The following is a 14,604-nucleotide window of genomic DNA, read 5'->3' as shown; positions in this document are numbered from 1 at the left end:
CGAGGCTGTTTCGCTAGGAATGTTAATTGGTTCAGCTGTAGTGATAAACGTTGACCGGGGCTTTGGGATCATTAATCGGTCGTTAAGATTTGGTCCTGTTACGAGGTTTTAATGGAAATCTCACAATGGAATATGTGTAGCTTTTTGGGATACTTTTAATATGTTTAATATTTTTATTATATTCCGAAATTACCGCAAACTGACTTACACTCACGTAATGATCGGCTGCTGTTCAGTGTTGTAACTTTTGGTACTAGGTTTGACGGCCATTAAACAGACAACAAAACATCTCCGTCGACATGTTGAATGTCAGCTACTTTGGTGGAGAGCGATCGGTTTCTCTGAACTTACGTTTTGCTGTAGTTGGTTATTTCCGTACCGTGGCGCTTGACGCATCTACTCAGGTGAAAATAGAATGCACGCACGGGTCATTGACTCATCAACACACGGAAAAGTGTTGAAATTTATGTTTTTTTTTTTATTTTTTTTTAATAGGTGGGAGTTTGTAATGATTTATTTATGTACTAAAATATCTATTCAGAATTAGTATTGTGTTTTCTGCCACAAATGGTGACATTTCAACACTATTATATATATTTGTACGCTATTTAGTATTATTGAATGTTATTAGCTTACGCAGTTAAGATAATGTAATTGTAGGAAAATTATTAAACCTACTTGTCAAGAAAAAAAAGGAATAAAAGGAATAAAACGAAACTTAAAATAAACTTAAAACTATCTTACTGACTATAAAGTGAGCTAATCGTTGCAATTGAGGATTGCAACGATTTTTGTCGGAATTTGTTGATAATTTGGCTTGACATATTTTCTAATGTTTCTACACTAGTGAGCCTATGTAGCTCGTTCGTGCTAAACCAGGGAGGACGCTTCAAAATCATTTTCAAAAGTTTATTCTGAATCCTTTGAAGTGTCTTCTTCCTGGTTGCACAACAACTTGTCCAGATGGGAACTGCATATAACATTGCTGGTCTAAATATTTGTTTGTAAATTAACAGTTTATTCTTGAGACAAAGTCTAGAATTCCTGTTGATAAGAGGATATAAACATTTGATATACTTATTGCACTTTGACTGGATATTTTCAATGTGCTCCTTGAAAGTAAGATTCTTATCATAAATTAGCCCTAAGTATTTAACTTGATCAGACCAATTTAAGACCACACCGTCCATCTTAATAACGTGGTTATGGGTGGGTTTGAGAAATGAAACTCTTGGCTTAAGAGGAAAAATAATTAACTGTGTTTTTGAAGCATTAGGGGAAATCTTCCATTTTTGTAAGTATGAAGAAAATATATCTAAACTTTTTTGAAGCCGACTGCATATAACACGAAGGGTTTTTCCTTTTGCTGAAATGCTTGTATCGTCACAAAACAGAGATTTCTCACAACCTGGTGGTAAATCAGGAAGATCAGAAGTAAAAATGTTATATAAGATTGGGCCCAAGATACGTCCCTTAGGCACACCAGCTCTAACAGGCAATCTATTAGATTTACCATTTAGATAGTTAACCTGGAGAGTGCGGTCAGTTAAATAACTTTGTATCATTTTTAAAGGTAAAGCGGAAAACTAAAATTCGACATTTTAGCTATTAAACCTTTATGCCGAACACTGTCGAATGCCTTTTCTATATCTAGAAGAGCAGCTCCAGTCGAATAGCTTTCAGATTTATTAGTTCGAATCATATTTGTTACTCTGAGTAACTGATGAGTAGTGGAATGCCCATGGCGAAAACCAAACTGCTCATTTGCAAAAATTGAGTTCTCATTAATATGTGTTATCATTCTATTAAGAATTATTCTTTCAAAAAGTTTGCTAATAGAGGAAAGTAAACTAATTGGTCGATAACTTGATGCCTCAGCTGGATTCTTTTCGGGTTTTAAAATTGGAGTGACTTTGGCATTTTTCCATTTCGTAGAAAAATGTGCTAGTGCAAAGCATCTGTTAAAAATTTTTACCAAGAAATTTAAAGAGTTTTCGGGAAGTCTTTTGATGAGGATATAGAAAATCCCATCATCTCCTTGTGATTTCATGTTTTTGAATTTTTTGAGAATGGTTCGCACCTCATTCAAGTTTGTCTCCAATACCTCTTCGGAAAGAAATTCTTGGGTGGTGATCTGAACATACTTTTGGTTTACTTCATTTTCAATAGGACTTACTACGTTCAAATTGGAGTTATGAACACTCTCAAACTGCTGAGCAAGTTTTTGAGATTTTTGTTCATTAGTTTGTTAGAAAAATGCAATCACCATCTTTAAGGACTGGAATGGGCTTCGAAGGTTTCTTAAGAACCTTCGAAAGCTTCCAGAAAGGTTTTGAATAAGGTTTTAGTTGTTCAACTTCTCTCATGAAATTCTCATTTCGCAAGAGAGTGAATCTATGTTTAATTTCCTTTTGTAATTCTTGAAAAATAATTTTCAAAGCAGGTTCACGAGATCTTTGGTATTGACGTCTCCGTATGTTCTTCAAACGTATAAGAAGTTGAAGTTCACTGTCAATAATTGGTGCATTAAATGTCACTCTTGCCTTAGGAACTGATAAATTCCGGGCATTGAGTATTAAGCTGCTAAAATTTTCTAATGCTCTGTCAATGTCAGCACTATTTTGTAAAATAATATCATCATTCAAATTTTCTTCAATCGTAGAACGATATCCATCCCAATTAGTCTTGTGATAATTTAACACAGATCTAGTGGGATTTAAAATAGTTTCATGGGAAATAGAAAATGTTATGGGAAGATGATCAGAATCAAAGTCAGCATGAGTTAATAAATCACTGCATGAATGGCTTTGATTTGTTAGTACCAAATCAATTGTAGATGGATTCCTAATAGAAGAATAACATGTAGGACCATTTGGAAATAAAACTGAATAAAATCCAGCCGAGCAATCATTAAACAATATTTTTCCATTGGAATTGCTTTGAGCATTATTCCAAGATCGATGTTTCGCATTAAAATCACCGATGATTTAAAATTTAGATTTATTTCTTGTAAGTTTTTTCAAATCTCCCTTGAAATAATTTTTTCGCTCACCAGTGCATTGAAAAGGCAAATACACTGCGGCTAAAAATAAAATGCCAATACTTGTTTCAATTTCAATTCCCAAACTCTCGATAACTTTGGTTTCAAGATGGGGTAAAACACGATGTTTTATTCGACGGTGGATAACTATTGCAACTCCACCACCGGCAACATCAATTCTATCAAACCTATGAACTATAAAATTTGGGTTCTTTTTTAGTTTAATATTTGGCTTTAAAAGCGTTTCAGTCACAACTGCAATATGCACATCGTGGACTGTTAAAAAATTGAAAAATTCATCCTCCTTTGCTTTTAAAGAGCGAGCATTCCAATTTAGAAAATTTACAGCATTATTTAAAATCATTGCTGAATTTCAATTTCATAACAATATTAGTTGTAAATTTTATACCTTCTTGAACAGCCTCGTACATCGAGTTACAGTTCAACAAAACGGACATTAGTTGCAGCATGGATTGTTGTAGGTATTCAATCTTTTCGGGAGTTGGATTACCTAAATCAATACTGGCTGACTTTTCAGCACCAAACACGAATGGTTTGTTACTGTTTGAATTTGAAATATTACCTGAAAGGACACTGGCATATGAACAGCCTGGTGTTGCCTGAACAGGATTATTTTTCTGAAATTTGTTATCTGATTTTTAATTATTACCTACAGACACACCTGCTAATGAAAGTGCTGGTGATGCCTGAACAGTACTGAAAGTCTTTTGATTACCCACATTGACAACAGGTTGTTTAGAATTCCTACGTTGTCTAGAAGCAATAATTTTTGACCATACAGGATAATTAAAGAAATTAGATTTGTGATTTCCCCCACAATTTACACATTTGAAACTATTAGTGATCTCTTTCACGGGCAGATATCTTTCGTGTGACTAGTGTCACCACAAATCATACATTTTGCAGCCATATGGCAGTTTCGAGTTCCATGACCATAGGCTTGACAATTCCGACATTGCGTAGATTATGGATTCCTCCATGTCTCTTGAAATTTTCCCACTTTATTCGCACGTTGAATAAAACACGTGCTTTTTCTAAACATTTTGAATTATGTACTTTGGTACGATCAAAATGTACTAAGTAATTTTCCTGGTGTATTCCAGTATGAAAAATTTTGGCATTTGCCTTTCGTTTCATCAAAATTACTTGGTTGGGGGCAAAACCAAGTGATTCTGACAAACAATCTTTGATTTCATCGATACTTTGATCATTTGAGAGACCTTTCAACACAGCCTTAAACGGTCTGTCGTTTTTGGCATCAAAAGAGTAAAATTTATACATCTTTTCAGTCAAATACTGTAAAAGATGTTTATGGCCATCAAAAGATTCGGCCCAAATACGAATTTCGCCTTGGCGACCAATTTGAAAATTAACTTTCACATTCGATAGAAGTGATGAAAGTTCTGATCGAAATGCTTTAAAGTTTGCTACAAATACCACAATAGATGGAACTTTAACCTTCTTCATAACGGCTTTATGCTCAGTATGAGAAATTTGGAATTCTAGATCCCCAACAGAAGAAAGAATATCATACCTGTTCGGTGAAATTTCAGTGTCACTTGGAGGAGATGCCTCACGTTTCCTTGATGCCGCATAAAAGCGAGCTTTTTTATATTTTCCAGGCATAACTGGACATCTTCACTACACTTTCACTTCACAATAGAATTTAAGTAGAAATATCTCAAACCAAATTAATTCACTAAACACTCGTTAACTTTAAAAACAAATTTATTACTTTGCCTTTCAACAGGTAGTCTTTTAAAAAGATTGCCTGTTGAAAGCAAAAAACAAAATTTTAATATCTCTCTGTAGTCTAAGACTAAGCCCCGAGCTGTTGGTAAAATGCGACCGTACTGTAGGACAGTTCAAGTCGATCTGAGTTGAAATTTATGTAATATTAACGAAGGCGAAACACGCTTGGGTAATGCTTACGTGATTCTGATGTAAATCTAGACGCGCGTGCAATGCGTCAATATCGAACGATTTCAACTCAAAATGAGGTCGTTTAACTCCGACACTTGAGCACGATTCGCCGATCGGCCGCAAAGATTCAAGGTCAAGTTTTTCGGTCACTATCGAGCTGTTTCTATCAGAGACAACAAAGAAAATCGAAGCGCTCGACTTTGCCCGCCTTTTCTGCGTTCGTTTCCTTGAACTATATTTACATCAAGACGAGAGAGGGAGAGAGGGACTGTTTTCTGACACTCCGTCGGCCAACGTAAGTCAGAATTTGCCGGGATTAAGATCTCGCCTGTCATATTGAATAGCTGCTGAAGATGATGACGGCTGATGAAGACACCGCACCGGATCCGGGGTAAAGGGAGCTGCGCGAAGAAACACCGTTCTGGGATAAATGTCTACCCGTTTGCGATGATCCGCGCAAAATTGCGGCGATCATTTTGGTTCGGTTGCATTATTTTTTGGAGGCCGCTTTCGTCCGCGAGGTAGTTGATGGTGGCAGTGAATAATTGGGTTCTCAAGCTATGCCAGTACCAGTTTTGATAAATTTTTTGAAAAAAGTTGCGTTTAATACGTGACTTTCAAAACATGTTTGTCCCTGTCCTTCGATTTTTAAAAAAGAATAAAAAACTGCTCGAAATGTCTTTAATGACAGTTCACCCATGTACATATATTTTTTACATTTTTAAATAGAAGAAGTACAATAAACATTTTTTGAAAATCACGTTTTGCCCCGAAAACGCGGCTTTTTCAAATGATATATAAAAACTGGTAGAGCTTTAAGATTCAATTAGGTCCTAAAGTTTCACACGGTTTTCTGATTTTCATGTATCAGCTGAAAGAGGTTAATTGGGCTGTTTAGCTTTATCACATTTTTATATCATCTAGAAGAGCTGCATTTTCTAAGCAAAACGTGATTTTCAAAAATTTTCTATCGGTTTCCAATTTTTAAATCATGAATTTTAACTGCTTGAAATCGCTACAATGACAGTTCGCCAAACTCTTTCAGCTGATATATAGAAATCATAAATCCGTGAAAAACTTAACAACCCAATTTTCTGAACAAAACGTGATTCTCAAAACTCTATGTGATCTTTTTATTAAAAAAAAAATGTTTATCGAGGGAAACCGATTTGTAAATGAAGAATGAAAAACAGCTCGAAATGTCTTGAATGACAGCTCGCCCATGTACGGTTTATGAGAGAACTGTCGTTTAAGGCATTTCGAACAGTTTCTGTGGATATAATCTCGATTCCGGAAAGAATTTTGCTGTTTTTTTCTCATAACCGGAAGTTGCCACTTCGGATTTCAAAATGACGTCTAGGATCCTTTTTAAACCAATAGTCGATTACAAAAATACCCATTTTTATTTTTGGAAACTGGAAGACGCGATTGGGGATTTCGAAATGGCGTCTTGAACCATCGTCGTTTCCGGACTATGTACATTATTCACGTTCCAGAAATACCGATATGATCCCATGTGTTGGCTATTTTTTGGCTGTTCACCGGAGCCCGGAAATTGTCATGTTGGAATTTGAACTGGTTTCTGGAGGCAATTTCCGACCTATGGGTAGCAGCTTAACCCCAAGAATAACCATACTTGGTGGTATTGGGTCATTTTCGGAAACCGAAAGTTGCCATTTTATATTTCAAAATGGGGTCTGAGATTTGTTTCCGGTCTCTGGTTTTCTGGTTCAAAAAATACTTATAGAACAGTGCCGAATCCAACGAATTTATAGTTTTGGTGAAGTTATAAAAAATAGTATTTTTTGCTAGATTTCAAAGCTATTCAACAAAAAATACTAACCTTCATTATTTCCTAAAAACAACAGCTTTGCTAGATTCACCAGAAAGTGTTTTTTTTTTGACCGTGATAAAATCGAAATGGCACTGTATTTTCTATTTCGCAATAAAACAAATTCACCTCCTCCCCTGGCCCACGCTAATGGAATAAGGCGACACCAGACAGACAGACAGACAGACAGACAGACAGACAGACAGACAGACAGACAGACAGACAGACAGACAGACAGACAGACAGACAGACAGACAGACAGACAGACAGACAGACAGACAGACAGACAGACAGACAGACAGACAGACAGACAGACAGACAGACAGACAGACAGACAGACAGACAGACAGACAGACAGACAGACAGACAGACAGACAGACGGACAGACAGACAGACAGACAGACAGACAGACAGACAGACAGACAGACAGACAGACAGACAGACAGACAGACAGACAGACAGACAGACAGACAGACAGACAGACAGACAGACAGACAGACAGACAGACAGACAGACAGACAGACAGACAGACAGACAGACAGACAGACAGACAGACAGACAGACAGACAGACAGACAGACAGACAGACAGACAGACAGACAGACAGACAGACAGACAGACAGACAGACAGACAGACAGACAGACAGACAGACAGACAGACAGACAGACAGACAGACAGACAGACAGACAGACAGACAGACAGACAGACAGACAGACAGACAGACAGACAGACAGACAGACAGACAGACAGACAGACAGACAGACAGACAGACAGACAGACAGACAGACAGACAGACAGACAGACAGACAGACAGACAGACAGACAGACAGACAGACAGACAGACAGACAGACAGACAGACAGACAGACAGACAGACAGACAGACAGACAGACAGACAGACAGACAGACAGACAGACAGACAGACAGACAGACAGACAGACAGACAGACAGACAGACAGACAGACAGACAGACAGACAGACAGACAGACAGACAGACAGACAGACAGACAGACAGACAGACAGACAGACAGACAGACAGACAGACAGACAGACAGACAGACAGACAGACAGACAGACAGACAGACAGACAGACAGACAGACAGACAGACAGACAGACAGACAGACAGACAGACAGACAGACAGACAGACAGACAGACAGACAGACAGACAGACAGACAGACAGACAGACGGACGGACGGACGGACGGACGGACGGACAGACAGATGATGACGAATTGTAAAATTGGTTAGGCAGTGCGAAATTTCGAGGGTTTCAAATTCAAACGACATTTTTCTAGAAATACTTCATAAAATGATTAAAGCTTATAAGTTTCAAGTGAATTTTTTCGTTGTTTTATTTTGTGATGGTAGTGAAGTTAAAAAAAAATCCGGAATTGTTTATAAAACCGCAAATTTGAAAGAACTCTAAATTATAGTTTATAACACCAGGAAATTTGGTTCAGAAATTATAAATTGTTACTACTTCAGAAATCATAAATTGGTACTATTTAAAATATGTGTGCTCAATTTTGATAAATTTTGTTCAATTTCGAGAAACACGAGATTTCGCACACCCTTAGAATTGGTAATTGACCGTGTTGTTGATATCGGACTAGTTTGGTTAAGCGGTCTTGTAATTTTGGAAACCAATTATCTGATTTTGTTCCCAATTTTTGACATTGGTTGGTTGCCATCCTGAGGAATAAACCCAAATTAGAATTTGTTTCCTGAAGAAGATACCAACCGGTATCGAAACGTTGGACACTATCAAACGAAATTGTTCCCGGAATTGCAAGACCGCTTAGCTGAAATAGCCCGATATTCAGAATAAAAATATGGAAGAGAAATGTAGAGTTTATCAAGCAGACAATGTGTGCAGCAGGGGAAGCGAAAAATAAGCGAACTGGAAATATGATACAGTTTTGGAAAAATATACCGCATCCCGACGGGACTTGAACCAGTCTCCGGCGTGGTGTTTTGACCAATTAAACAACGGGGGACGGTGGTACTGTTTCACATTCGATATGCGTATCACATTCCACTGCCGACTTATTCTATTGCTTATCCCTGACTACACACACACAGCTGTGAAAGCGTTAATATGACTGAAAGGAATGTCTCATCACGCACAGGAGAGTCAGCTGATGCTGATAACTCTTATAGACCTGTGTGATCGAGACCAAAGCCAGTCTGAGTCGTGCTTGCAAGTGCGACACAACAACGGAAGGTGCTTCTCTTCTTCAATTTAAAAGAAAAATATGGTTGACTGCACCCTTAAAACTGGTTCTCGAGCTCGGCAAAATAAAATGCCGAACCTACTCAGCAAACTTTGATTTTACTGATATTTCAGCACAAAAAAAAAACGTTTTCCAACATACGTCAAATCAATCAATCAAAAAATGTCAAGTTAACGAGTCTCTTATATATTTTTCACAGAATTTAATGTCAAACAAAGTTCATACCAACATCAGTACATACAAACTTTACTGAAATCACGGTATGTATCGACGAATGTCGGCAACACTGTTTTCAACCGCGTGAACGTGTCTGCGCCATTTTAATTGTTAAGCCTGTAGTACACTCTTTGACCGAGCGTCAAATATTTGTCACTTTTTGACAGATAAAAATTTGGTCAAAGATAATTATTTGTCACTCTCCAATTTTAACATGGGGCAAACACGGGCAAACAACAACCATGATGTCAAATAAATTTGACCATTATGTCAGAAGGTCAAATATTTGACCATTAGACAAAGAGTGTACTACAGGCTTTAAAGTTGTGTAAACACAGAAGTGAGTGACAGGAAGGTAGAAGAATTTTCATATAATTGCAGGAAAGTTTGGGTTTTAAAAGTGTAACAGAACTCAGGGTCAATCGAAATAGACACGGTTCTGCAAAAATGCAAGACGAGGATGTGAGACTCTTTGTTATTTTCGGTAAATATACTTGTTATAAATTCTTATAGCTGACTTCTTTTAAGAATAAATGTAAAGTATAAATTATGTTCATGTAACAGATAAAATTTCATCAAGCTATTTATTTGTAAGAAAAATACTGAAATCTCGGCAAATTATTTGCCACTGGCGACAAGAATTCGCTAGTTTCGAGTAGTTGAATTTGTAACGAGATTTTCGATATAAAATGAGGTTTATCAGATATGGGTCTACCAGAATTCTCGGCTAAAGTAATTTCAACCAAGATGGCTGCATTCGGCTGTCCAAATCTTGTCATGAATCTTACCGAGATTCGGTGAAAAATTGAATGTATGGTTATGTACAAAAATGGATCAGCTCAATTCGAATATGCATCGCATTATTTTCAACGACAACTAGAGTAGAACTGTTAGAACTGCTCGAAGAAAAATTCAATTTGTTGTAGCGAACAATCAATTAAGTTAGAGATTTTTCAGTCTCCAATCTAATTGAGGAAATAGGCCTAACACACTAAGGAAACGAAGTGTTGAATCATCCTCATAAAATATCTAAAATTTAATCAATGATGATTTTTTCTTGTTTTGTTTGCTCAGTATACGTAAAATAAAAATAATATAAACACATGGTCGGACATGTTTTCCACCAGCATCGCAACAAAGTAGAAATGAACTTTTCACTTACACTTTCGGCAAAACCCGAGTGTAATGCACTTGACTAAACAACCAACCGTGCACGTCGTAAATCTCCCGAGACTTGCCGAAACCATGTCGTTGCCGAATTCGTAAGAGTTGGCAATAAATCCCGACTCAGCGCCTAAACAACGCGTTTTTCGTCGACCGTTACCAGTTGGAAACCGACTGCAGTTTCGCACTTTCTCACTAACAACCCGGCCAACCGGGAAAGATTTATAATCTGTCGAATGTGCTTGATCATTGCCGCTCCCGGGCGGTTTCCGGGCCAACTCGATTTACTACGAGAGCAAAACAGTGAGCCGTTTGCCACCGTGTCGAGTCACCGCTAATTACAGGGAAATCTTGCGCCCAAGGTTAGTGAAAATCTCGCGCTTGGGTGCTGGGTTACTGACGCTATATTGTCCCTCTTCTCAGAGCTCGAAATTAACCGGATTATCCAGTGTTGAACCCCGACCAGTCAATATTTACAATTTTCACTGACACCGGCTGTCAGCGGTTGGCGTTGGCTGGACGCAATTGAAACGAAAGCATAGAAAAACACTTACCATTCCCCCGCAGAGCGATACAGTGACGGTGGATTTTTTATCGCCCTCCACACGACCCCGGTAGAAGCATCCCTGCAGGCCGGCATGATCTAAATGGTCCTCCGGTTTGCGAAGTGTTTCGTTTGGCCATACATGTGTCACCTGAAATTGCAGAGAAACATAAAACACAGCATTATTTACTAGCTAGACACAGGATTATTTCCACTCATCCCATCAACGGCTCAATAAAATTCCAAGTGCAGCGTCCAATAATCAAGCGTTTAATCGCTAAAGCGTGCACACGCTTGAGTAACACTTGAAGGTAAGAATGCAATTAGTGCGATCACTCTCATGCTGCTCCCAGTAAGAGGGCCAATAATTTAAGCGGTAATTTGATTATCTTCAAACAATTATACATACACGCGCATCACATCGTACCGGCCATTCGGTCGGCGCGTATGCAAATTCGCGCGCAACCCAAAACATTTCAGTACCGCCCGTGGGGGAGATAATCATAATTTTTCGAGTGGGTCTGGCTTCCGCTGCCCCCCTTTGCTTTAACTGGTGGGCAAATGGAGGCCGAAAGTGTGTAATATTCGAAACGAGCAGAAGAGTGTGAATCTTCTTTACAAATTGCCCCCCGAAGAGGGAGCTGATAATTTTGTGCAATTTGTAATGGCAGTTGTTTTGAAGTTCTTGGATTGCCGTGCTGCGATAATAACTTTTGTTTCTTTGTAGACTTGCAACTTTTTAAGTAAAGTTTGAAAATTGTAACTTCAACCCACGGACAATCTTTCTTTCTCGCCCCTTGGTAGGAATACTTTCGCCGTGCTTTTCGACTTCACTATCAACGCGAAGCTTTGCACCAGAGGAAAAAGATGTTCCCAACGGGCATCGGTGGCGTGATGTGCACAGTAGGACATCGAGCAAGTAATCGGCATAAATTGGCACCCACTAATTGGAAAATTACGAACCATTGCTTTCGGTTCTTTTGCAATAGCCGTCTCTGCACTTTCCCGCAGGGTGGCATTCGGAGCTGCCCATTAAAACTAAAAATGGAGTATTGCGACTGGTGACGACACTTACCTTAATATCTTTAGGCATAAAACTGCTATCTTGCGACAGTTTTATGTGCATTTTGAGGCCAAACGCCTCGATCTTGTACTCCGGATGTGGATCCCAGATGCGCGAGGATTGATTGCGGAACAATCCGGTCCAGTGGAACTTTGGTGCAAGCTGAGCTCCGGGGGTATCTGCAAGGAAGAATCAAACAGAAACAGAAAACAGGATAAAAGGTGATTCAGGAAGCGTTGTGGTATTTTGATTTTGGCAGCAAATGTTTGCATTTCGTATGTTTATGATCATTGCGGAATTTAACGCACATTAAAGCCGTGGCTCGATCATCACCATTAGGTGATCATTAGCGGCCAAGTGCCGGTTCACAACCTGGGAGGTTACTTTGCAGAAGTGCTGCGAGTTCAAAACGGATGTTTGTATGCTTAATTGCGGGGTTAATTAGTCGAAAAACTTTTTTATTGGCTACTTTATTACCAGCGCAGGCTCGGATCGTGTTGCGTGCGTGCCCTGCAGTGTTGTAACATTTCGTCTAACTTAGATTTATATGATGCTAATTCCTGGGTGTAATAAAAACTGCCGTTTCGGATCGACGTCGTTTAAAAGATCAAATTTTACGATATCAACCTGTGAGTTTTAGCTCCAGCGTTTATAGATTCTATTTAGTTTAGTCTTGAAATTAGGTAACGAAACGGAGTGCGAGATTTTTAAATAAACGATTGCATTGATCAGGATCAGGAAACATTCCTACAATGTGTTTCGATTGGGGTTACTTAATTCTTATTGAAAGTCTTGGGTAAACAGCGCAAAATTCAATCTGCCATTTTTGAAACTTCTAAACAACATTGCGATGCATGTAAGAAAAATGTGACGATAATGGGTTTAAAACCAAAACAACGTCTACGCCCATCACTTGATTCGAGTCAATTTCCTATTTTTAACTCACTTGAAAAAAAAAAAAATGTTAACATGTGGCAAAAATCTCTCGTTATAAACCTCAGATTCATTTGACATGAACTGTCATTTTCACGTAAATTGCTCTATTATGGGGCGCCCAAAAGTTGTTTCACTTCTCCTCAATTTCCACTCGCTTGATTTGATTCCTTCCTGAATGACTTCATAATAAGATGCAGTCGGATGTTGGCACCGACCGTCACGATCAAGCGGGGAAGGTATAAGCACACGTCCCGTCAAAATAATAGCATCTTTTTACATGCCGCATCGCGGACGAAATGACTGTGCCGGACTCGAAGTGAGCACGATGAGGTCCCTCACTCGATACCGGTATCAAAATTAACAAATCAAAACTTACAAAAGGTTTCCAGTTTCAATTGCTGCTCAATTATCAACCTGCAACAATTGTAGCACACTGTAATTTAGAGAATCCTATTCGGCGCCCATCCACGCACCCCTCGCGGTTCGCCGAAACGTTCAATTATAATGCATCGCGATTGCGATGATTCTGTTGTTGTTCTACGCTTCAACGTGGTGAAATGTGATTCACACACGTTCAACTCACCACTCCCGCACTTTCTTCGCTTGATGATTACTGGCTGGGACCGGGATTCATCCTACGAATCAGCGGTCCATTAATACATATCGAACAGCGCAGCCCGCAGCAGTTTTGGGGCGATTCGAACTACAGTGCCGCGTGGGAACAGAATTTATGCAGCCATTATTTCGATTCTGTCATAATGATCTTCCTGCATTTTATTGCTCCGACGCACGCTATGGGTGAAAACTGACAACGGAAAAATGTCGTAGATGCCGGCCATCACGGATGCGCGAAAATGTCATCTGCCGTATGACAAATGCTTCAGTTCGCAATCTGTGAGACGGGACGTTGAGCTGCATCGCACGTTTCACTGTTGAAAACGTGATGCGCTTTTTAAACTTGTTGATTATTTTCGAAAATGAGAGAGAGAAAGAAAATAACGCGAATGCATGCGGAGGAGTTGCAGTCAGCCCAAGCAAACCGACCGGAGATGCGGTCACGTCACGATCCGATCGACATAGGCGTTCAACAACGTACAGACTGCAGACGGTGTACAAGTGATGATTGTCGTTGATGGGATTAGGAAACGGCAGCAATGATCAGCAGTAATTTTGCAATATTTTGTCGCTTCACATATAACTTGTGCAGTAAAGTAAGACATTCCTACGAGTACGCATCAAGGCAGCGTTGTAACGACGCGACGCACCAATACTTAATGTCTTCGCCCAATCGTCATCGGCTTAAGTGCGAGCTCTGATGGGCGTCGTAATCGGGTTTCAAGGCTTACGGCAGGTTGATCGAGTTCGAAATGGACCCTGTGTGACAGCGTGAGCCACCAAACGATCTGGATCCATTATGTTTGACAATGCGGTGGGCTTCGAATTAATGTGGTGTAGTTGATGACGATAAAACTGAGGCTAATTGAAATTGAATAAATATGTAGTATCGGAGGGCTCGAGTTTAATGGTGGCACTTACGCGAGACGACAAAGAGAGTGTACAGGACAAGCTTCTGCCATTAACGTTCGTATGTTTGTTGATCTTGTTGTTCAGCGCCAGTATTTGTATTAGCA

General features: G+C 39.2%; 1 protein-coding gene across 4 annotated transcripts in view; it reads right to left on the bottom strand.

The window, feature by feature from the left end:
- The window catches only part of LOC129727642 (A disintegrin and metalloproteinase with thrombospondin motifs 20), a 477,347-nt gene that overhangs the window by 205,270 nt on the left and 257,473 nt on the right, over positions 1-14,604 (bottom strand). For all 4 annotated transcript variants that reach the window (XM_055685645.1, XM_055685647.1, XM_055685648.1 and 1 more), the window contains exons 4-5: positions 12,050-12,216; positions 10,985-11,125 (exon numbers count right to left, since the gene is read on the bottom strand). In XM_055685645.1, the coding sequence (XP_055541620.1) occupies positions 10,985-11,125; positions 12,050-12,216 (308 nt within the window). The remainder of the gene's footprint in view (positions 1-10,984; positions 11,126-12,049; positions 12,217-14,604) is intronic.

The sequence above is a fragment of the Wyeomyia smithii genome, chromosome 3 (assembly GCF_029784165.1).
Source record: "Wyeomyia smithii strain HCP4-BCI-WySm-NY-G18 chromosome 3, ASM2978416v1, whole genome shotgun sequence".
NCBI lineage: Eukaryota > Metazoa > Arthropoda > Insecta > Diptera > Culicidae > Wyeomyia > Wyeomyia smithii.
The sequence above is the reverse complement of the archived record's forward strand: the minus strand, read 5'-3'. Positions and strand labels throughout refer to the sequence as shown.